This window comes from Dendronephthya gigantea, unplaced genomic scaffold (assembly GCF_004324835.1).
Source record: "Dendronephthya gigantea isolate DGI-Jeju-01 unplaced genomic scaffold, DenGig_1.0 000140F, whole genome shotgun sequence".
Taxonomy (NCBI): domain Eukaryota; kingdom Metazoa; phylum Cnidaria; class Anthozoa; order Malacalcyonacea; family Nephtheidae; genus Dendronephthya; species Dendronephthya gigantea.
In genome coordinates this window covers 139465-162250 of record NW_021163150.1, presented here as the reverse complement: position 1 = coordinate 162250, position 22786 = coordinate 139465, and the positions used below count along the sequence as shown (strand labels likewise).

Sequence of the window (22786 nt, the reverse complement as noted above, 5' to 3'; positions counted from 1 at the left end):
GCTTGAAGCTTCATTACTCCCTGTTTTCGTTTCTCTTTACATACATAAACAAGAAAATGGAGGAAAAGATGGTTAGATATGATATTTAAAACTATCTTGGAAGAGGTATTGTGGGAAAGTTTTAGTTCCAAATTTTGTACCCACATGCATTTTTTAAACTTAAACCAAACCAACCTTTGTTCCGTGGCAACAACACCACTCCAGTAAGCACCAATAACAACTGTACCAACAGCTAGGAACCATATCACAATCATATTTGTATCAATTGCAGAGATTGGTGGTACATATAATTGAACAACTGCATTTTCACCAAGTGCCTAAAGAAGATTGAGGTGAAACATAGTAGCCAGTCAGCTTTGTCTCCAGTGCTAATATTTTTGTTTTATTTACTGTAACAATCCGTTACTGTTATATGGTCAGTGCTGTATTGACCATATGCATCTACCTGCATGGTGGAGAAATCAGATTTCTTCATAACGGCCAAAGGGATTTCTGATATATTATAGTCTGAATGAGAGTTTGCCACTGCAAAAAACTATAGAAAATATGAAGAATTTTATTTCAACCACTGATGGGGGCAACCATTTCATGAAACAACCAGGCTATAAATTGGTCAATGCAATTCTATTTGTCATAGGAACTTGATCATACCAATTGATCATTTGTGCTCACAACGACCAACTCTGTAGCATTTTGTCTTTGAGCATTCATATATCGCTTCGTGAATGTGCAATTAGGCACATGTTTATTCTCTGGTGAAAATACAGCTTTATTCCCAAAAGAGAATTGTTTGTCTTCGTTACATAGATCTTCAAGATGCACCAGTTGGTATTCATATTTTGGCTAAAAAAGATATTACCCAAGTGCTAAATTAAGCAAAAAGTCTGCGATATATGCTGTTAAGTGGTTGGCTGTTATAGATTTTGATAATGTTATGGATTTGTTGCAAAACAGCACACATGGGCAACTCATGACATATACGACTAAAAATCTAAACTAAAAATCTACAGTGGCCTAGCCAGCCTGACAATTAGTCATGCTACATATGCTAATATTTTGGTGTTCATTGACAGTGAAAACAATGAATTTCTAAACTAATTTTTAAAATTATATATAATTTTGATATTATAGATAAACTAGCTAGAAAAAATTTCCGTTTTTTCAGAGTAGTTGATTTATAATTCACTGTGACGAATCATGTTTTCTTGATGCAGACTGCGTCACTTAGATCTTTTTGTCTCCTAGCTTTTCATAAGCAATCATAACAAATGCAGGCAATTATAACTATTGGACAACGAAATACGTAAAGGTGTAACAAAGTAAGATATTAGATGGCGATTGGTTAGAAAACAATATAGTCATTGTATCCATGACTTTTCAAATTTCAAGTGTAGATTAAAAAATGAGAACATTAAAAAGTCGACAAATGACATCTGGGTAGATACGTACTGTATATCTTAATTTCGTAGGCAAATCGTGCCACAATGGCCAGTATGCCACACAAAAATCCTTCGATCCCGACTCAGAACTCGCTCGCAAAATGGCATACTCTCCGTTCGCCTATGAAAAGTGAAAGTTAGTTTTTTGGCATTTTAATAAAATGCCTTCAGCGTCTCTTGTATTATAAACCACTCACGCGATAAATATAATGATATCTAAAGCCATGCGTGAATAAATATCGATGCGTTTTACAGCAAACTCACCTGTTGGATTGCCAGAACGATCGCGATGATAAAATATAATATAAAAGCCATATTTACAAAACGAAAATTCTATCTCTTCTCGAAAAATTGCGATAATTAATAATAAGTGGCATTTTTACCGTATATTCAAATAGTACCGGACATTGTACCCTAGAAGAATATGCAAATCACAAAATAAGTTATATATGTTCGCAGATTTTATTATAGTTGACGTGCTTTATAGTAATTTTCACAAAAAATTGCCTATAAGATATAATTATCTATTGTAAACTTCGGGGTTAAACGAATTAGAAAGATACTAAAAAAAGTCATTACCGGGGAAAAATACATGGAGAGGAAAGCGCCGCTTCTTGTTCAGCGGATATCCAAGTGAAAACAAATTCGAAAGGAACAACAATGGATGTGACCTGAAGTTCTCAAAGTTTCAGGCTTTTAGTTTCATTATAATGTCAACATCTGCCGTTGTTCCGTTGGTATTTTGGGGCAGCACTCCTCCGAAGCACGTGGTGACCTGTATACTAGTGACTTATGATCAGAAAACTGTCATAACAGGTTCAAAGTCAGGCCAGTTAGGCGTTTGGGATGTTAGGCATTTGGAGGGGGGCAAAGTTGAGGTGAGACGATCGGGCCTACCCCCACCTACCACCGTCACTTGCTGGTATCCCAGTACCACCTTGCATCTTTCTCACCCAGTCTGGGCATTGATAGGTGCTAATTTATCTTGCAGCATAGTAGAAAATAGTTAGTATTATCCTGTTGAATGTATTTTGGCTAATTTTGTAGGTGGTTGCAAAGAGTTTAATATTTGGTCACAGTGATCTGGTCAGTGCATTAGCCTGTGCTTGTGTTGGCTTGGAAAATCAGTCTGCTGTAATCAGTGCTGCTGAAAATGGGTAATTTCTTATCATTGATAAGTCAAATGCAAAATTGATATCTGAACAAGCCAGCTGCCTGGAGAATATCACAGAATAGCCATCTGTATGCACTGACTTCCATCTCCTTTTCATGATCCACCCACATTCTGGATCTATAACTTTCACCTCACAATCTAACAGTATGCACCCTCCCTTAGAGCCCCTTGCAATATGTATACCTTCCATATCATTGATAGCTCAATAAGATTAGAAAAAACTCTATATCTCACATTTTGATGCTATATATTGCAGTTGTGGATCAAATAGAATAAAAATTTGCTTTAATACATATTCCAGTTGGTTCTCCAAACTCATAATGTTATCTCTTTTCATAAGGGAATTGTGTCTTTGGGATGTGGATGATGGACTTTGCATACAAACAAATACCATTGCAGGAGCACACACAAGTTTATTGGTGAGTACAAAAGCTTTATCAGTTCAAATTGACCAAGTTTCCCTGGGTAGCGGAACTTTGATGTAATAATTGGGTTTGAGTGTATATATTCTGCGTATACAGTAATTGTACACTGCAATGTCTAACATATTCACTTGGTTTAATTCAGCCATTCCATGTTTCCACTGGGGGTAATAAGGAGTGGAGGGTTGTTTGCCATGGATATTATCTTGATGTCTATGTTGTGGATGTTCTTACTTTAGAGGTAAATGTAAAATATCAGACATTTGCAGCTTTCATGTATGAAACTGAGCCACTACAATCACTTGGTCTGTCAAACACTTTCAGGTATCTTTTCAATATACATTTTTCTCTCAAGTTCTATATTTTGATATATCTTGTTATATCTTTTTACAGGTGCTGTATACGCTATCATCCAGTGCATCCTCAAATTGGTTAGCCGCAGCTTGTGTGGTTAGACCACCGCGCCGTCAAGGTGTGCAGTGCAATCTCACAGAGTTTCTCTGATTAGATTTTTTTCAATCTCTATTATCACCTTAATAGTAGAATTTACACCACATGAATGTCATATGTAATCTTATCTACAACTAGTTTCATTAATCTGGATTGCATAAATCTTTTTCTTCAGAGGATGTTCTTGTTGGAATAACGCTTTCGGGAACAGTGAAAATATGGCCATTAAAAAGAAATCCAGAAAATAAGGTGGTTATTTAATTGGCACTTGGTTGGTCAGGGCTAACATGCTTTATATATAGAACAAATAACTGCACTGCACGTTTTGAAAAAATATTACTATTTTAGGCAATAGAAGCAATGTATGATCAAAGTTTATCTCAGATGGCTGGAATGAAAGCACTTCATGTTGTTTGCAATCCATTCTCACAGAGAACTATACTCATTGTCTCAGCAAAACAATGGCAGGTACACCTTCATTTATGCAACCACCACCAAGAAGATAGCAAAATGATTTTTTTTACTAAAATTGTCACTAAATTTTTGCTCAGATGTACGATGTCAGTAACTTCCAGTTCTTAACGGCCATGTCAGCGGGATCTGCTGAGACCTGGTCTGCAGCTGACTTTGTTCAAAGCAATTGTGTTCTTGTTTGGTCAAAGGTAATTGTTAATCTTTCTCCTTTTTTTGAGATGATTATATACATAAATATTTCAGAGTTTGAGTTAACTCAAAATTGGTATCTATATTAATATTCTTACACATTTTAGATAGGAAAAGCCTATATGTACAGACTGCCTCAGAGGTATGAACAGTTAAAGCATATCACATTTCATTTTAAATTATTTTTTATACATAATTTATAAAATGCAGTAATAATAACAAGGAACACTTGCATTTTGTTTAACTAGATGTTGCCCAGAAAAACAAGTTATTCCAGGTGAAATTGATACTTGGCACTTTTTGTCTACAATGCAGTTGACAATTATTCATTTTAAGATGCTCTTTCCAGCCATATTAAAAGGTTTAAATCTAATTTTTATTTGTTTTTCAGCAGGGCAAGTTTCAATCCGACAACAAGACAGAGATGGTCAACCTGAATTGATTTACACATTTCAAAATCAAGGTCAAAAGGTGCGTGATACAATGCCCCAATTGCAAAAACATAAATGTTTTGTTAAATAAGTGTTGTGTAATTCATTTAAACTGGAGTCAAATTAATATAGAAAATTATATAATTTTATATCTTTTTTACCTACCTATTGTTGACCAAAGATAACAATTAATTAACCGTTAAAAATATCCCGTTTTTGATATGTTTTAGAAAACATTTAACGGTTCAAGAATGATGTTTTCTTTTGGCCGACGAGAACCGTTTCACAAATTAATCGTGGAAGGAAATGCAAGTGGAAGGCAAGTCAAGACTTTTTGTGACGATCGTGTGTTCCGCAGAAATTCTAGGCAAGCCTCTAAAATCGAATTTAACCGTTTTGTTTTAAGAGTGAACATTTGGCGCATCGATCAAATCGTTAAAGAACTTGAGAACAATGGAGGTCAAAATTTTGGGAAACCTCATGAAGGTGTGTATAGTCTGTAGAGGAGATTCAACTGTACCAAAGGTCTACTTTTGTGCGTTTCTCGACAGTGCAATTCTGTACATAAGGATACATGTATCGATTGACATATATTTGAATCGTTACTTCAATGCATGACCCTCTTGAAATATGTGATTACTTATCGTTGGCAAATCCATTTGCGGAGGTGAATCGCATCTCAATCCGATGATAAACATCTTGATAAATCTAAGACGCAAGACGCCACCGCCAAGAGGATTAGGTTGTAATAATTTTCGGCATCTTCATTCTGAAATGAATATATAGGTTTTCTGGTTAGTAATATTTTCCTAATTTTCACGTTTATTCAGATCGATAAAAGTTACATTTCGAAGCCAGAAATAACGAGTAGGCGGTGTTGTATTTTTTCAATATTTTAATATTAAGTCGTATTATACTGTACAAAAATATCATCTTTGAATATTTACATGAATATATATTAATCTATAAACTCTCATGCGCAAACAACAGACAAATACCCCCAAAATCGAAGCCCAAAGTTCCAACACCTATCCCATTGTCCAACACAACCCTAACTCGAATTTTCCGGACGCAAACCTCGCTACAGCTTTGTTGTAACTCTCGCTCTAATTTTCATCTTGCCACAACTCTTGCCCTAACTTTAGTCCCATAATGTTTCATGAATTTGCACGCATCAACGTCCATCCAGTTACCACGTCAGTCATCAAATGTTAATGGGCATCACTCGATTTCGTCTGAAACAGGACACCAAAGAACTCATCCTATTTCGGAATCTCTGCAATCTTGACAGAGTTCTTTCTTGTCCTTCTTTTTGCTCGACCGTATTTTGTTGAATCAATTTTCCACGACCCTCGCTCTTCAGAAGGTTTGCACCCGTCGTGGCCCGCATGCCCGCATCTTCGTCATCCTCAGAGATCTCCAATGTGCAGGATGTACGGACGATCAACAAACCCCCAACGATATCGTTATCATTGATGTCTTCCAACACCAGCTCGTCTTGAACTTTACAAGTCGGCATTTCCGCTCTGCTGTCCAACTCGGCGGCAAAACTTTGCTGGATCGATTTTCCGTTCACAATAAGATCCTGTGAGCTTTCGTAGCTCGGAGAAAAATGTTCGTAATCTGTGCTTGTCGAAGGCATATCCATCGTGCGTGATGAATGGCCGTCCAATCCTCTTTGAAGACTCTCTTGTTTAAGTTTTTCGTCCTGGGTATTCTGTACATTTCTTGCATCCTTTTCTTTCTGAAGCCAATATTGTTCTCGCAACTGTTCAAGAGTTTGTTCCAACGATTCATTGTTCTTTGCATCCTTTTCTTTCTGAAGATGATGTTGTTCTCGCAACTGTTCAAGAGTTTGTTCCAACGATTCACTGTTCTTTGCCTCCTTTTCTTTCTTATGGCGATGTTTTTCTCGCAACTGTTCAAGAGTTTGTTCCAACGATCCACTGTTCCTTGCCTCCTTTTCTTTCTGAAGACGATGTTGTTCTCGCAACTGTTCAAGAGTTTGTTCCAACGATCCACTGTTCTTTGCCTCCTTTTCTTTCTGAAGGCGATGTTGTTGTCGCAACTGTTCAAGAGTTTGTTCCAACGATCCACTGTTCTTTGCGTCTTTTTCTTTCTGAAGGCGATGTTGTTGTCGCAACTGTTCAAGAGTTTGTTCCAACGATCCACTGTTCTTTGCGTCTTTTTCTTTCTGAAGACGATATTGTTCTCTCAACTGTTCAAGAGTTTGTTCTAACGATTCACTGTTCTTTGCCTCCTTTTCTTTCTGAAGACGATGTTGTTTCCGCAACTCTTCAAGAGTTTTTTCGGAGAGCCCTTTCGAAGAGCCCTTTCGTCGACGTTTCTCGTCCACGGTACTTTCAACGTTTGCCGTGTTTCTTTGTTTTTTCCGATGATACTGTTCTCGTAGCATCTCAAGAGTTACTTTCGGTCTTTCGCCATTTTCAATGGCCGATCTTTTCTCCGTTTCACACGCAGGTAAACTTTCCGTTTCACCTACAGACGAGCTGTCCGTTTTCAACGCAGGTGAACTGTCCATTTCACACGCAGTTGAACTGTCCGTTTTACACGCAGACGAACTGTCCGTTTTACACGCAGGTAAACCATCCATTTCACACGCAGGTGAACTGTCCGTTGTACACGCAGACGAACTGTCCGTTTTACACGCAGGTAAACCATCCATTTCACACGCAGGCGAACTGTCCGTTGTACACGCAGACGAACTGTCCGTTTTACACGCAGGTAAACCATCCATTTCACACGCAGGTAAACTGTCCGTTGTACACGCAGATGCTTCTTCGATGCAGCTCCGTTCGTTTGAATCCCCGGCGTCAGTTTCCTCCCGATTTCTTTCGGTTGTCATTCTTGTATTTTTCGCCGATCCAAAGTCTCCTCGTTCGGGCGCAATCGCATCCCCATTAGCTTTTCCTTTCAAGTGTTGGATTTTCGCTTCGCTTCGAACCGCGCTGACGAGTTCATTCATTGGCCGATTGTACTTACCACTGGAGCCGATGAACACGTTCGGGTATTCGTTGTCCCAACCATTCTTTGTTTTTTCCGCGTCTTTTTGAAGCGCTTTGATCGGAATTCGCACAAGAAACTCTCCCTTCGGTTTGCGGCTTGCTCTGCGTGGATCTTCGACGATCTTTTGCATACCTCTCAAACGCACATCCAAGAACTTCGTGCGCATGTCCCAGTGGTGGTGATCGCTGAACAACTTTTTCTTTTTTGCCATGAAACCAATGAACTCGATCGTCTTCTTCATCGCTTGCATGTCGTCAAGTTTTTCCCGAATAATGACGATAGCGGGAAACAGGTATGCTAACGAGTGTACTTTCACGATCGGCGACAAAGGACGACGTGCCCCCGAACGCAATACGGTCGCAAGATGATCGCTTGGTCTCGGAAAGAGACAATCCCTTTTCAACATTTCCTTCATTTCGGAATAAATCTCCGAATTATCTTCGGAATTACTCGGAGCGTCTTCGCCATCGTTAGGCGAACATATTTCGCGTTCCTCACTCATTTCGCTTTTCAAAATTCCTTAATAAACGACGATAAACTCAATTTAGATTCTCTCTGTAACAATGTAACTCCGCACTGTCTGAAAGCAATTCAATTATGACTGGGCTCGCTCGCGCATGCTTTGTTACGTTGCTAATTAATTGTATTTCATTAATTAGATGTTTGTTACATCATCCAATTTGCTGTACGTCGTAATTAGACAATAATTAGCAAGTTTTGCTTTTGTGTTCAGCTGAAAATGACGTATACAAACAGTTTTTTCATGTATCTCTGTGACAGCCGCGGGTGTTTGTGTCCAGATTCTTATTGCGGTCTGCAGCGCGCATGTTATTGCAGATTATTTTGATCACGGGCCGCAATATAGTATTAGACGCATTTGGCCTTCTGGACTGTGTCCGAAGTCTGCTTAAAGTGGCAATTGAATATATCGATAGTTTGTACATTCAAAGAACAACTGAGCCGTTTACCTGGAGTAGAATAATTAAGTTCGCTGCAACATATTTAATCACAAATTTAATCATTCACAAAATGGTCAAAATTTCACAAAAGAAATGTGAACAAATTCGTTTTACAACTTCATAGTGGCGGCTGTTTATGACGGCTGTAAAAACACTAAATCCTAAATTTTATTTTTTAGCAATTCCTTGTAGTGAAACGGGTAGTTTCATCGATGTCTGGCTATCCTCAAACAAGCCTTGTGGCTTGCTCGATTCATTGGTATGTTCTTGAAAATATACTCACAGTGTTTTTGTAACATGATTGAACTTTACTGTGATTAGCATAGGTCATAGTGGTACGGTAGGGTTTGTAGTTTAAGTCATTTTCTAGTGTTCTCTATGCCTTGAGCTTAGAGAATTCTAGCATGGGTTGGTGGTGATTCTGTCAGAAATTTATCTGCATTCTTAAGCATTTTGTTTACGTTTACAGGACGGCCGACGAAAACCCGTGAAGATCACGTCAAGCTTGTTTTTGGCGGCTCAAGGAAGAATCGCGTGCGGTCGTCAAGATGGGTCCATTATCATAATCTCCGCCACCAAAGCCGCCAAAACGCAGTTCATGATGGAAAACAACACTGATCCAGCTGGTGAGTGTGACAGGGTTGACGTTTCCCATGTTCATCTGACAAAGAGGGGGGTGGGGGGTATTATGTTCCGTTATAAGAACTATAGCCCTGACGTAAATTTGAAACAGAAATAAAGTATATTTCAAGAGATATTAAGTTGTTTCATCCGAGAAATGGATTTTTATTTAACAATTAGTCCCAGTCCTTTCCCGCCCTATTCTATGGATTTTCCATTTAGCATGGCCGAAATATCAGAAGCTGATTGGTCATCGAAGTAAGGTCACGTGCCTTCTGTATCCATACGGAGAGTATGACCGATATGCCCCCGAGCAGTTCGTGTCTGGGTCAGCAGATTTCACGGTCAAGTTATGGAGCCTTACTTCCGGTGCACTGCTGGCGTCGTTTTCAGCCAATGGCGGAGAGATACTCAGGTTGACGTGTACACCTCCAGAAAGCAGCGTAAGTAGTTTCAGATCAAGTATCTCAGCTCCAAACACCATTTTGGCCTCAGCCGAGTAGTGGCATGTTAACCACTAGTTATACTTCCAGTTTATTTACAGTTCAGCGAACTCAAGCGAATGCCAACGATGTCTTCGCCCAGTTGTGTAGAACAGGCTTACCCACCAGTAGGATCTTAATGTTGAGCCACTATCATGGAATAAGGCCCTTGAGATGTTTCGCTCTTTTCCAGGTCCGCATTCAACACTGTGTGTGTTCGATAGCCCAAGATCATTCTGTGGCTTTGCTAAACTTGCGTGATCATCGATGCCTTTTGCTTGCGTCATGCCACAGGTTCCCCGTGCAGACTGTGAGATGGAAACCCGCCGAGGATTTTCTGATTATTGGCCTGTCTGATGGAAGCGTATACGTATGGCAAATTGAAACTGGTGAGCTAAGATTCTGTGTAGAGTAGAATTTATGAAGTTATGGAGCATTTTGCCTGGCTCCTGAACAGTGGGAAACCTGCACCGCGACTGCTTAGTTTTTGCGAGATGATTTTAGCTCTGAATTTTTGGTCATTTTTTGTTCTGTTGTAAAATTCCATTTTGTAAAACGAATTTCACCATCATCACCGAGTCTAACGCCCTGTTACACGATGCAATTTTTCTTGCAATTTGCAATGCAGTTCTACGTTTGAGTGATGTATATTTGGGAACAACGAAACTTTTGTGTTTATTACACTTCATGCACTTTTCTTCTGCAAGATTCTTCACTAATGTACATTTACATCTCTTAGAAGTAGAATTGCATTGCAAGTTGCAAAAAAAATGCACGGCCTTAAGGCTAGTAATTGTTATTGTATTACTCCATTGCATTCAGTTATAGTCCAGTTAATAAATAATGCTTCATATTTATTGATCTGTCAACTCGTCAAAATGCTTGAGATTCCTTATGTATACTATATTGAACTTGTACTAAACTATTTTCAACAACTGATGAAATGAGTAAGCAGCAACTCATTTCAAGGGAACATGTCGCAGCTCTCGGAAACTTTCGTCCAATTGGATAATGCTTTTCTATGCTTTCTAATGAACGAAGCTATGCTATTGGTTGAAACAGAAATGTATTGTAAAGTTCAGCCAATGAAAATCATTCTTGCGACGAGCTGCGACACTACCCATTTCAAGCCACATCATGATTCATGGTATAATGGTATATGTGTTTCCTCTCGTTTTATCTTTCAGGAACCCTAGACCGGTATGTTACTGGCGATGCTGCCGTGGAAATCCTGCCTGCGACGAAGAGTCGGGAAAGTTTAAGCATGGGAGTTTAAGACGAGGACAGTGTTTCACGAAAATTGTCGCATTTGCGACAAATCTAAAATGCGTCAAAATGTCGTTGAGGAAAGTCAAGAGAACTCGCGTGTCGTCAGGCAAAGGAACGGCGCTACGCGATCCCCAGGTACGATGGGAAGGACTATACTAAGCTATGCTAAGAACTGAGCCAACCCCCCCCCCTTTCACTAATTGCTCATTACTTTCCTTGTAGTACGTTAGGAGATGAGTAAAAGTGTCCCAGTACGTGTGACATCTTTGAAGACGGGGGCGGATGAACCGGAGATTCACGTCATGCTGTTTGATATGGAGGCGTTGATCTGCCATCTTCTCGTGGAGGAAGTGAAAACGCAAAAACGTGAGTAGCCAAGCTTGGTTGAACTGTTTTATAGTGGCGGAGGTGTTGTATTACTGCTTGAGTTCTGCCCTTTAATCTTCAAAACATGCCTTAACTTATGTATCCTTGAAAGGTTTAACCATAGTCAGTTCAAAGTCCGTTTACACTTGCAGGTTTTGCTGCTATTTCTTCTTTTGAAAGATGCAAACGAGCAATTAGTTATGAATGTTTTGATATATCAGTGCCCTTATTTCAACACCCGTAACTTTTGATCTCGTTCACATCTGTCAAAAGAATAAAATCTCGTCCAAAATCACATTGAATTTAGAAGTGTAAACATGCCTTAAATGATCACCAACTACTCTGGTACAATGTAGAGAGAGATTCTTGTGAAGAAGAAAGCGATGATTTTTCTCACACTGAGTGTAATATTTCACACACAACACTAAGTTTTGACTTCTCCTGACAAGAAAAACCGTCCAAATAGCTAAACTTCGTAACCTTTTTTCATGTTAGTTGGCTTGAACACACGAAAAGCAAACAAAGACCATTCAAAACATGTTTCGTTCACCTCGGCAAATCAAGTCAGTCCAAATCTAAAGTTCCTGGAGGAGATTCACGATGGTGCTCAGCTGCTCGTCTCGTGTTTACACTCTTGGGGACTGGATCCGGAGATCGACGAAACCTGTACGAACAGACTCGGGCTTCTCAAACCCATCAAACCCATTTCTTTCGGTCTTTTAACCCACCGGAAGCTTAGCCTGATCGTGCCCGGATGGTATTCGAACTCTGATCCGACCGATGGTTCTTCTAAGGAAACTGGTCACAAGAAGTTCTTCGAATCCCGTTGGGAATTTTGTTCTGCGCTGACAACTCAACATTCGCTAAGTATCGTTGCTCTTACAAACACCCTCATGAGCATGTCTCAAGTCAGCTTTCTGCCTCGTCACGAGAAACCTTCTATTCCTCCTCCTCGGCGGAGCGAGGACGCCACGAAGGGTCCCGAAGTCGAGTCGCCGTCACGCGATGAGGAAGCGAACCTTGCAATCAGTTCTATGATCCGCGCAAACATCAAAGCGGGCTGGAGTCGACTGGCAACATTGTACTGCTGTCTTCTACCCGATAAATTGGACATGGCTCAATATAGGCCGCCATTACTTCACGTATTAGCAAGGAGATGGCAAGACCGCTGTCTGGAGGTGAGTTCCCTGCAGGCACTGAAAATTTAGTAGTGAAAGTTTCTGTTGCAAGAGGTGGGTTTAATGATTATTCTATACTCAAATTATCCTATGTTTCATGTGAAGATTCGTGAAGCAGCCCAAGCTATTCTCGTGACCGAGTTGCGGCGAATAAATATGGAAGGCCGAGCTAAAGTTGTGGAAACCTGGGTACAATATTTGCCCCAGGAAATTGAAGGCTCTAGCGTTCTACTGGAATCCAGCGATTCCGATTTTGGTATGTGTGTCGATATATTAGTACATTGCGAACACAGGAGACGAAAAGAATTGAATCTAAAATTATCGTTGCCAGATTCGTGCTTGACTCCTTGCTTATATTAGATTCCCCCATTTTATGAATAAGAAAAAAGTATAGATTATGTTCTTCAACCATAATGGCTTACACTTGATGGAAGCAAATTTGATGTTTGTTGAGATAACGAAATGAGAATCATCTCAGTTATTGTTTTCGCCTTTTGAAACAGTACAGCTATAAAATTGGTATCTTGGTTCAACTTTTGTACACTTTAACCAATCTCTCATAATAAAGTCTTTCTAGCTTAAAATGGACCTTAAGTTAACCCCAACTCTTTTCACCAGGCTGTGGCAATAGCTTTGCAACTTTGTCGCTAGAACGACTTTTCAATTTCCCTAGAAAACTCAGATTCCAGCGATGTGTCCGTGGGCGAAGATGATTTTTCCGAAGACGTACTCAACGTTCTCGATGGCGCGAAAAAGCTCTTCCAATATGACGCCAGCCGTCGCCAGGCAACCTCGATCATAATGTTGGCCGTGATTGGTTCCGAGTTCCAGAAAGATCTCGGGGCGCTGTCGGGGACCAATAACAAGGGAGAGAAATCGTCGAACGATTCGCAGAAGAAAGTCGGGTTTCAAGGTAATATGTTGTACTGGCGAACTTTTTTACAATACTTGTCTTCTTCCAGGACAGTGCAAACCATATGTCATATTTTAGTTCCCGCATAGTTCCAATTCAAAAAGAGATAAAATTAGCCTCTGTTTTCATTTCAACTCAGGTGAAATGTTGCTTCCCTCTCGGGTCGTGTACCTCACCAGTCGAGCGCTCATGTTTATTTTGCTCAAGTCCCAAAGTCAATCCTCCCGTACGTTATCCTATACATCGATGCGACGAGCCGCCATCGACCTGATAGGCCGTGGTTTCCCCTTGTGGGAGCCTTATATGGACGTGTCAGCGGTACTTATGGCCCTGCTGGAACTCTGTCCTGACAACAGGGGTCACGTGGCTTCGTTCTCCAAAGGATTGCCTCTCTCCAGTGCTGCGGACTCACAAAGATCAGCGCGACATGCACTCACCTTGATTTCCACTGCCCGTCCGCTGGTCTTCATAACAACATTAGCGAAAGAGGTTTGTAGTAACGTTTCTCGCTCAAGTCTCGCAGAATCTTAAAACTCATCTTTCAAATACTGCCACCGTGTATACTTCTGATAAAAAATCTTGATTAATCCGCTTCTCCCGACTCAAATACTTATTTGAAACTTTCTATACAAGATGAATGACTTAACAAGTTTGTCTCAAACTGTTCCATACTTGTTAAAAGTTATGAGAGACCTTTCAAGGTTGACAAACTTACACCACAATTACATTTTCAGGTGGCGCGCAGTTCCTCGGCGCAAGCCTCGCTCTCTTTCAATCAAGCCTCCCCAGCAGCCATAGCGGTCTACAGCCATGTTCGTCATCAGCCCTCGTCCGCGGACGTGCAACACTCGTCCACCCTGCATCGCTCTAAGAAAGAAATTCTGCGAGTTCTTGAATTGATGATTGACAAAACACAGCAAGAAGTCATTAAACTGTTACCAGAGGTAATATCATATTCCACATAAAGCGAGAGGAATATTCTTGTAAGTTTGTATGGTGACATGCAAACATAATTCTTAAAAAGTGTGAACACATCAATAATTTAGCGTAACTGCTGTTGATATGTGTAATAAAGACCATTTACCAAGTAAATTAGCTTGTAGGTACACCACGTAAGTATTTAATTACTGCAAAGCTTTCGGTAAACGAGTTTTTGAAGTATTTGCACTGATGAAGGCCTGAGTTAACGGACCGAAAGCTTTGCAGTACTTACATGGTGTACCTACAAGCTAATATATTTGTTAAACCATGTAAAGCGAATGAAGCATGACCTTTTTTAAATAATTTTAGGTAGTACAGATCATTGTCCACTGCATTGAGCCAAAACAACTAAAAGAACGAAGCTTAGAAGAGATTTTCTCTGCCCTTTTCAAGTGCGTACATGGTTTGTTCACTGTTAAATCAAATTGATACAAGATTAGAATTTTGACTGAATTTAATTGTTTTACGGGTGTTGAAGTTGTGTTTGTTTAAGACGGTCTGTTGAAGTGTCCAAGGCAACCGACTTACGTTTCACTGGATGTATTTACTTTTAGATTTCACATGGTCAGTTATTGTCCCAATACACGTCGTCTTGCAGTCGGTTCGAAATCAGGTCAACTCACAATTTATGAACTTCGCTCGTCCAAGGAACAGGTACTGCATACGCTGTGTACCTGAATTAAAAATTAACTTATCATGATACACTTAGCATGCATGTTAAGTTTATCTGTTACGACCGGATAAAAAGGTCTCATAGAGACGTTTATGTCCTTCACAGATCATTCCAGCACATTCATCTGCAATCACCGCCGTTAGATTCTCAAAAGACAGCAAATTACTCGCCACCTATTCTTACGAAGAAGCAAAAATTAACTTTTGGCAGGTGAGTATTTTCAGCTTTATAATTTAAACCCCCTACCTCCGTTTACCCCCTTCACCTCCTTCATCCCCTTTCACCCTCTTCACTCTTTTCATTCACCCCTTAGCCCCGTTTTAACCCTTGGCGCCTTTTTGACCCTTTGGCCCTTTTTTACTCTTTAGCCCCTCTTTACCCTTATGCCCCCCTTTCACCACCCCCTTTCTCTATCTTTCGGTTAATTTAAACAAACTCCTTTTATCCAGCCTATTCCTTTGTTTTTCCATCCGCAGACGAGTTCCTCGCTGTTCGGTGTCCTGGGCTCCGGAATCAAATGCACTCGTTCCTCGAATGTTTCGCGTGAGGTGAAAATCACTCCGGTGAATCTGAAGCAAACCAAGTTAGTCTGGGTGAGCCAGAAATCAGTCGTGTTGCTATTGGCTGACGGCACGCAGCACAAGTTTACGGCTTAGTTTCCCTCGGAATGACACGCGGTTACTTCAATGAATATCATTACTGCGGTTTGGAAACGAATGCAAAGTTAACGGTGACGAATCATAACCACATTGATGATTCAACAACAATTCTTTTCGTGGTAGGTACACAGAGCAGATTAGATAACTAACAATTGAATTACAGTAATCAATTACATAAGACGAGACTTTTTGCATGTTTTATACTTGCTTTGGACTGACACCGCAGAAATTGGTGTTGGAAGTCAAATATCTCATCAGTTGCTCACATTTGAATCCTAGTATTCAGAAACTGCTGTCAAAGAAAATACTATCAAATAAGTTGAAAACAAGTTCAATTTTTCTTCCAATATCGGTTTTGGAAACTTTTGAAGGCTCTTCGTATGCATCTGCCACCGTAAAATGGCCATTTTGAGACATTTTCAGATGATTTGTTTTTGCCGTGTGCAAGCTTCAAATCTTTTGTGCAAGAGATATTTTGTTGAGTATTTATAAATCTTTTAGCTTGCCGAATTTAAAGTCTAAGTATTGAGAATTACGGCTAAGTCTACCAATTTCCGCGGTGTCCTTTGGACTGATTGTCGTTTCATTCTAAGCCTGTGAGTCCCTGACCAATAAACTTTATTATTATTATACTTATTTAAAGTTATTTTAATTTCATAAAATGCCAGCCTTTACCTGTGATGTAGAGTTAGAAAAGACGAATCATAATAAAAATGAAAAAAGACAGAGTCTATACCACTATAAGGAAGCGGAAACAGCCCCATGCACGTTAACATGTTTGAGACAGAAATAAAACAAGAAAGTATATTAGAGTTCTCTGTGCGAGCATGAGTATATGAATAAAAAACACCCTCCCACTCCCCGTAGGTACGGCTATGCTATCCGTGAGACTTGTATTACTTAATTCCCAAACCACCAGCTTGTCGTAGATTCTCCGTCACTGGTGCAAGTAAAGTTTGGGTTGACATTTCGGTAGTAACCAAAGTTATCCTCGCTGATTGTCGAAGCATCAGGAGGAAATGGAAGCGTGCATGTCTTGTCGCTGTCAATATGAAAAAACTGTGTCTCCGTTTGAAAAACTTTAGCAGTACAATCAATGCACGTAGTTCCCCTGATGTTAACGTACTTGACTCGCTTACAACTGCCTATCCTAACGTTCTTCAATGGATCGAGGTCTTTAAACTCTCCTCTGACTGAGTCCAACCGATCAGACATCTTTCCGTTGTATGCGCAAATTGATCTCCACTCAGTAGCTAGTTTTCGTACCTTCATCATCCTTTTCAAGGACATACGATAGAGTTTAAAGTTTGGTGCCTCCTCGTTGTACGGTTTGTCCACCCAAAATGGACTGCTCGACAAGTGTTGATTGTTTGAAAACGCGAATGACGTAACCATCGTCCAACTCTTTTGATTTTTCTGGTCGAAATGGCAGTGAACGTTGTACGTCTTGTTTCCTGCGGTGTTGTATATCGTGTAAACCCCCGGTGCACCATGGACCATGTAGTAGGAGCAGCTTGTCGCATTCTTCGAAATACTTTTTGATTTCACGGGTTCCTTGGGTTTCTAAAATAAAGTTGAAGGCAAGTTTTTTACTTGGATGTGTGGATCTGTCAAGTTCTAGAGCATTTTTACAGTTTTTTTATTGATCATTTGGTATATGTCTGCCTAGAATCCAGCTAATCTTATAGTATACTGCATGCATGGTTTCCCACCATCCCATGCGCGTTAGGTGATGGCGACAGTTTTCCCTGATATTTGCCTGAAATAATACATAACATTCGTACCCGTTCGATAGCCTCGTAGTACGCAAAATGTGTATCGTGTTTCAGACCTCCTCTTGTAGAGTTATTCAGCTCGCAAATGCTCAATTGCGAATCGCTGTTCGCTAACCCATAGTTCATCGATAAACAACCAGGGTCCCTCAAGCACCATTGACCACATTCTGTCAAAGACGAGACGTGAAACGACTTGATTGTTCTTCCTTCCAGCCGAAAGCCTATACAATTATTTACATGGTTTGTGAACTATATATTTGACCTGAAAAATTATTCAAAAAAATACGTCGAAATCTGGTGAATTAACGTCGAACTCTTAAACCCGTTTAAGAAGATGGAGAGTATCCCCTACTATATACCCTAGCTTGTTCATAAGAACTATATGATTTGATAATATCACGTATACGCAGTGAGATCATACGCACCAGATATCAAAGACAAAGATGTATAATAATAATATACTACAGTATCGATACCTTTCTTTGAGAACAGGGAAAGCTGGGCTTGCATCCCTAAAATCACTGTCAAAGAGGTAATAAAGACAGCGAAATATTTCAAAAATATTTCAGTTTTCCCCATAACTATGTTACCAGAGTGAAAACTTATTTTTCCTATTCGATACTTTTCGCTGAACGACCACAAGATCAGTTCCAGTGTATTCGACACGGTATTTAAATACTTGTTATTACAGTTTTAATTAACTATTTACCATTGTCTGTTTATTTTGAACAGATGTTTTCGTATTTTTGATGGAGTATCCATTCAACGATGAAAGCCATTTCAAATTTTAATATCCCCGGACAAAGGAAAATTGAGATTGACCGAATACATATTAAATATGTTTGCACAAATCAATCTGCACAGCCGTTTAGAATGAAATCACTAAAGCTCTTTGATTTATAATCAGGCTAGATTTGTTAGACCATAGATCTAATTAGCCCGTTTCAAAAGTCAAATTTTCATGTGCCGAAAGCTGAAGCTATAAAGTTATAATGTTCTGAAGTCTTTTAGTTGATTTTCATTCGGTTCGGCACATGAAAAAGTAAAGTTTGTGGTCTGAAACTGGCCTTTAGATAAATCAATAGAAGGGCGGAAAATAATATAGTACAAATTTCAAACGACGATGAAGTGATTTTCGAAGGCTCGATTCAAATAAAGTTTGTATTAACATGAAAGTCTCTCAGTTTAACTTCCAAAATATCCTACCAGAGTGCATTTCATTACCCAATCAATGCCATTGAGCTTCCCGTGATCACATAAAAAAACCTATAGAACTAACTAATTACAAAAATATGTAACGAAAAATAGCATCAACCTCGCAACATTTCCCAGCAGGCACTGTCTTACAGGGTCCCAAAAACGTGCGCCGTACGAGTTGAAGCCGAAGGTCCAGGCGGCGCAAAAACAGGGAATCTACAATGGAGTCCAATTCAGTTCGGGCAGTAGTCTCTAAACTGCATATTACCGTCGGCTGGGTATTGCTCAAGACAAGAAGAATGCTCGGGTTCGGGACATTTCAAGAACCATCCTGGGTCGTAAAATTTCCACGAAGTTTCGCGTCCATGACGACGCCAGTGTTCTTGATGCTTGTAAGGTTCGGCTCCGTACCGATTCCTCACAACCATTCCGGGATTGTGTGGAACGTTGACCCACTGACCGGCGAGAAGGACCTTCGTTCGAACCTTTCCATTTGCAACATCAATCTGACTCGAACGGTCCGGGTAGCCCCAAACGTCTACCTTCCAGTTTGTGGTTCCCAGAGCAAAGTAACCTCTTGATATCCGTCCATCTTCAACCTTGGTACCGTAACCAACCGAAAGACTGTAACCAGCATTTTTAATTTTTTCCTGAAGATTTTTGATGACTGTGAAGTTCGCGGATACAAAGGCGGTGTCCCCATCGATGTCCCAAGGAAGAATGCCGTTAAATTTGACCGCACCTGTTGGGAATGGTAACATTAGTGCCTTGGTACCGATGAAATATGTGTGTCCAGTCTCATGTTGCGGTCAGTGACGCGCTGACCGCACTTCTTAAACTTGCGAGGGTGCGTCGCTGACTGCGAACAATGAAACTGGTATCAAAGACAGCAACATCAAAGATAACTACACGGCCAAAAATTGATTGTCGCATCAGGGATGAACAATGTTCTGCTGCACCCTGGGAACAGTATTGTTAACAATGTTGTTAAAGCTTGTTGAATCATCAATGTTGTTGCAATCACGATGCAATGTTGTTGTAACAAGTTGTAACAACATGGATGATTCAACAAGCTTCAACAACATTATTAACAATACTGTTCACAAGGTGCAGCACAACATTGTTCACTCCTGTTTTTAACAACTTGCATCAGCATGATGATTTTTACGCGTGTAATATATAATAAGCAACTTTAAAGATACTTCAAAACTGACCTATCAATGTTCCAGCGTACAGTTCACAGAACGCACCAGCGTCTTCACATGCAGCTAGAAAGAACTTGATCACATCCGCCAGGTTCTCCATATCAGCTGGAGAAAGTCCAAGGCCTTTGTCCCTCTTGCACAGCTTTGGCTTCGTATAGGGTAGACCGTGTCGACATCCATACCAGCGTACTCGGCCACTTGACTCAACGATCCTATGGATCATGTGCTTATCTGCAAATTCGACGAGTTCCACATCCTCCACCTCGCCCGGATCTGTATTGAACATAACGTCTGGACAAGCTGCCGTGACCTTCTCCGGCATTTCCTTTTTCAGGCGCCAAAAAAGATCTCGGAAAACACCTTTTCCCATACTGGAAACATCGGGAATAAAAAATTATGAGGGGACAACGCGGTGGACTGACTGTACTGAAATCTGGAACGCTAACTCCTACAGTTCAGCGTGATGATTGGTTGAAGCCAAAGATTGAAGCAAAAAACTGAGTTTTTGACTTGTCTCTCGTTCAATTTTTATAAAAGTTAGCAAATGATTGTTTTACAATTCCTAGATTGTAAAATTCGATCCATTGCCGGTGACCAGTGAAGTCGATAATTTCTATCGATGACAATAGACAATGCATTTATTTTTGCACCGGCAATAGCCGTCGCCGATGAATTACGATATTTTAAAACTAACCTTTAGGAATGGAAATAAAATAGAAATTTGAGTACAGAGAAACTCTCATTGCAAAAATGAGAACAATTTAACCTCGATTATCATCGCTACGACGCTATGCTCGTGTCAGTCACAAAGTCTTTTGTCTTACCTCGTATCAATCTTCAATTTTTTTATCGTTTCTGTTTTGGTCATAATCGGTCCCGAGAGGAAGTCGCACATCAAGCATTCGTTAAAAGACCTGTAGTATCCACCCATGTACTTGGCCGTCATGTTCCTAAACGACACCTGTTGACAACCGTTATCCCAATGTCCCGTCAGATTACGATGAGCTCCACCGACGAACGCCACCAATGGCTCGTAGCTCAGTACCCTGACCATTCGCTCCAAACCAACATCATCGTCAAAATGGGTGAGATTCTGAGCCAGCAAAACATAACGGGTGGACACCTTATCGACCAACCTTTGCCATATCACACCGAGTTTACCACCGTGAATTATGTCGTTCTCGAAAGTAACATTTAATTTCGAGATAGCATCTTTCACGGAAGGAGCCAACTCCCTTTGTGTTGCAAGAACAACGCGAATTCCCGGAAAATACGTGGCGATGCCTTGCATAACCTCGAGGTATGTTTGTGCTGGCTTCGGTAACTCGTCTGGCATGGTAATTAAGACGGTCACCAGTCGTTCAATTGGAATGAAATTACTACACGGAACACGGTCGAATCCTTTGCGAAAGAACGGATGACCGTAATCAAGTTTAGTTCCCATAAACTTGTCCGGACACACTTCCCCTTCGACTATCTCCCCGGCAACGCTTTTGGCGACCTGGTTAGAGACGTTATCGCCACGGAAATTTTGGTCGAGCACCTTCAACATTTCAAAGGTTTTATCAAGGTGCTTTGCGAGCCTTGTGTAACTGTAGGCAGACGATACCACGGCTCTCTGCGTCTCCAGTAGATCTTTTGACAGTTCCCTTAATTTTGCTGCAAGTAATTTCTCGATCGTTGTTCTAAGATTTTGATTCAGAAATATATATGTTAATTTTGGAACAATAGCTAAGTCTTCAAAGATGTTGCGGGCAATTTCTACCCGTAATTCTGTTTGTTTCAACGAGGAAAGGTCATGCAGGGGCCAGTTGTTCAAAAGATGTTTAACTTAACCCAGGGTTAACGCAAATCTTTACATCAATTTTTTTCATCGTTTGTTTATAAAAGTTGAATATCTTTTCCATTAGTATTATCTGGTTCAATAGAAGTGATATTTTATAACGTTTTAAAAGGAACAGTGGTTCATAAACTAAAACAGTGGATTAAAATTTAAACCACGGTTAGCGATAATCTAGCTTTGAACAACCCGCCCCACCTGTAGTTTATGTAAATTATTGCAGAAATTGGGTTCTTTACATTGTGTCGAACTGGAAACATATAGAACGAAACAAAATCCGCCTAACATCATTTGCAAACTCATGCATGATGTGAGTTATAAAGCACACAAAATGCAGGATTCTAGTGATAAATTGGTTTGAAAGCGATTTTGACTGAGATAAAGCCTGCGGCCCGAAATATCACCAGAATTATTCCGCTTTTGTTTGAACGTTTAGTAGCTCAAATGCAGAGTTCGAAATATGACGTTTTTTGAGTTTGTTTGAAAGCATTTGCTGCAATTAATTGTTTTCAATTACAATACTTAAAAACACACAAACGTTCATATAGGATATAGCCTTAGCTTATAGGATATTAAAATCAAAGAAAATCAGTGCCTATGCGAAACATGTACAAACCTTGCGTCAGATTCGATCCCTGAGTCGGGGATTTTATTTATCGGAATTTGTGCACTCTGTCTGGATATTCGTTGTCGCAACGACCGTGTCCATAACGTCATGACAGTGAAAGCGATACAAATCAACGATATCAATAAAAGAAAATATCTTCGCTTCCACAATTTAAAAGATGCCATTTCCTAACTTAAAAACTGAAAGGGCACAAGAATATATTTCCTTTAAACATACCAACAATGCAACACCGGTTTGTTAAGGATATGAAAGAAACCTTTTACACGTGAAATGTATATAAACGTTCATGAAAGATAGTCAGTATATAATATTGCTATTGAGCCAAGTAAGGCCATATATTCTTCTTTTATATGCCCAACTGATTTGGTTTGTTAGCTATTGTTTCGCCTTTCGAACGAACATGAATATTTGAATATATAGATATTAAGCTTCTT

At 40.0% G+C, this 22786-nt stretch overlaps 3 protein-coding genes across 3 annotated transcripts; 2 read left to right on the top strand and 1 right to left on the bottom strand.

Annotated features, from left to right (window-relative positions):
- The first annotated feature begins 17 nt into the window (after positions 1–17).
- Positions 18–10944, top strand: LOC114536554 (WD repeat-containing protein 7-like). The gene is made up of 18 exons (XM_028557899.1): positions 18–105; positions 2487–2596; positions 2954–3032; positions 3181–3276; positions 3429–3507; positions 3661–3734; positions 3834–3953; positions 4037–4147; positions 4256–4290; positions 4397–4425; positions 4540–4619; positions 4810–4898; positions 4986–5065; positions 8745–8824; positions 9035–9191; positions 9409–9629; positions 9862–10057; positions 10856–10944. Exons 1-18 carry the CDS (start codon positions 79–81, stop codon positions 10942–10944), a joined length of 1752 nt encoding a protein of 583 aa, XP_028413700.1. The 5' UTR covers positions 18–78.
- Positions 10945–11173: 229 nt separating this feature from the next.
- Positions 11174–16176, top strand: LOC114536585 (WD repeat-containing protein 7-like). Its single transcript, XM_028557933.1, has 10 exons — positions 11174–11303; positions 11799–12481; positions 12587–12737; positions 13155–13394; positions 13534–13883; positions 14129–14338; positions 14685–14767; positions 14930–15029; positions 15154–15258; positions 15525–16176. The coding sequence occupies exons 1-10, from the start codon at positions 11240–11242 to the stop codon at positions 15702–15704; spliced, it is 2166 nt and encodes a 721-aa protein (XP_028413734.1). The 5' UTR covers positions 11174–11239; the 3' UTR covers positions 15705–16176.
- Positions 16177–16515: 339 nt separating this feature from the next.
- LOC114536587 lies at positions 16516–17264 on the bottom strand. The gene has a single exon (XM_028557935.1). The coding sequence runs from the start codon at positions 17205–17207 to the stop codon at positions 16608–16610; it is 600 nt and encodes a 199-aa protein (XP_028413736.1). The 5' UTR covers positions 17208–17264; the 3' UTR covers positions 16516–16607.
- Between the last annotated feature and the right edge of the window lie 5522 nt (positions 17265–22786).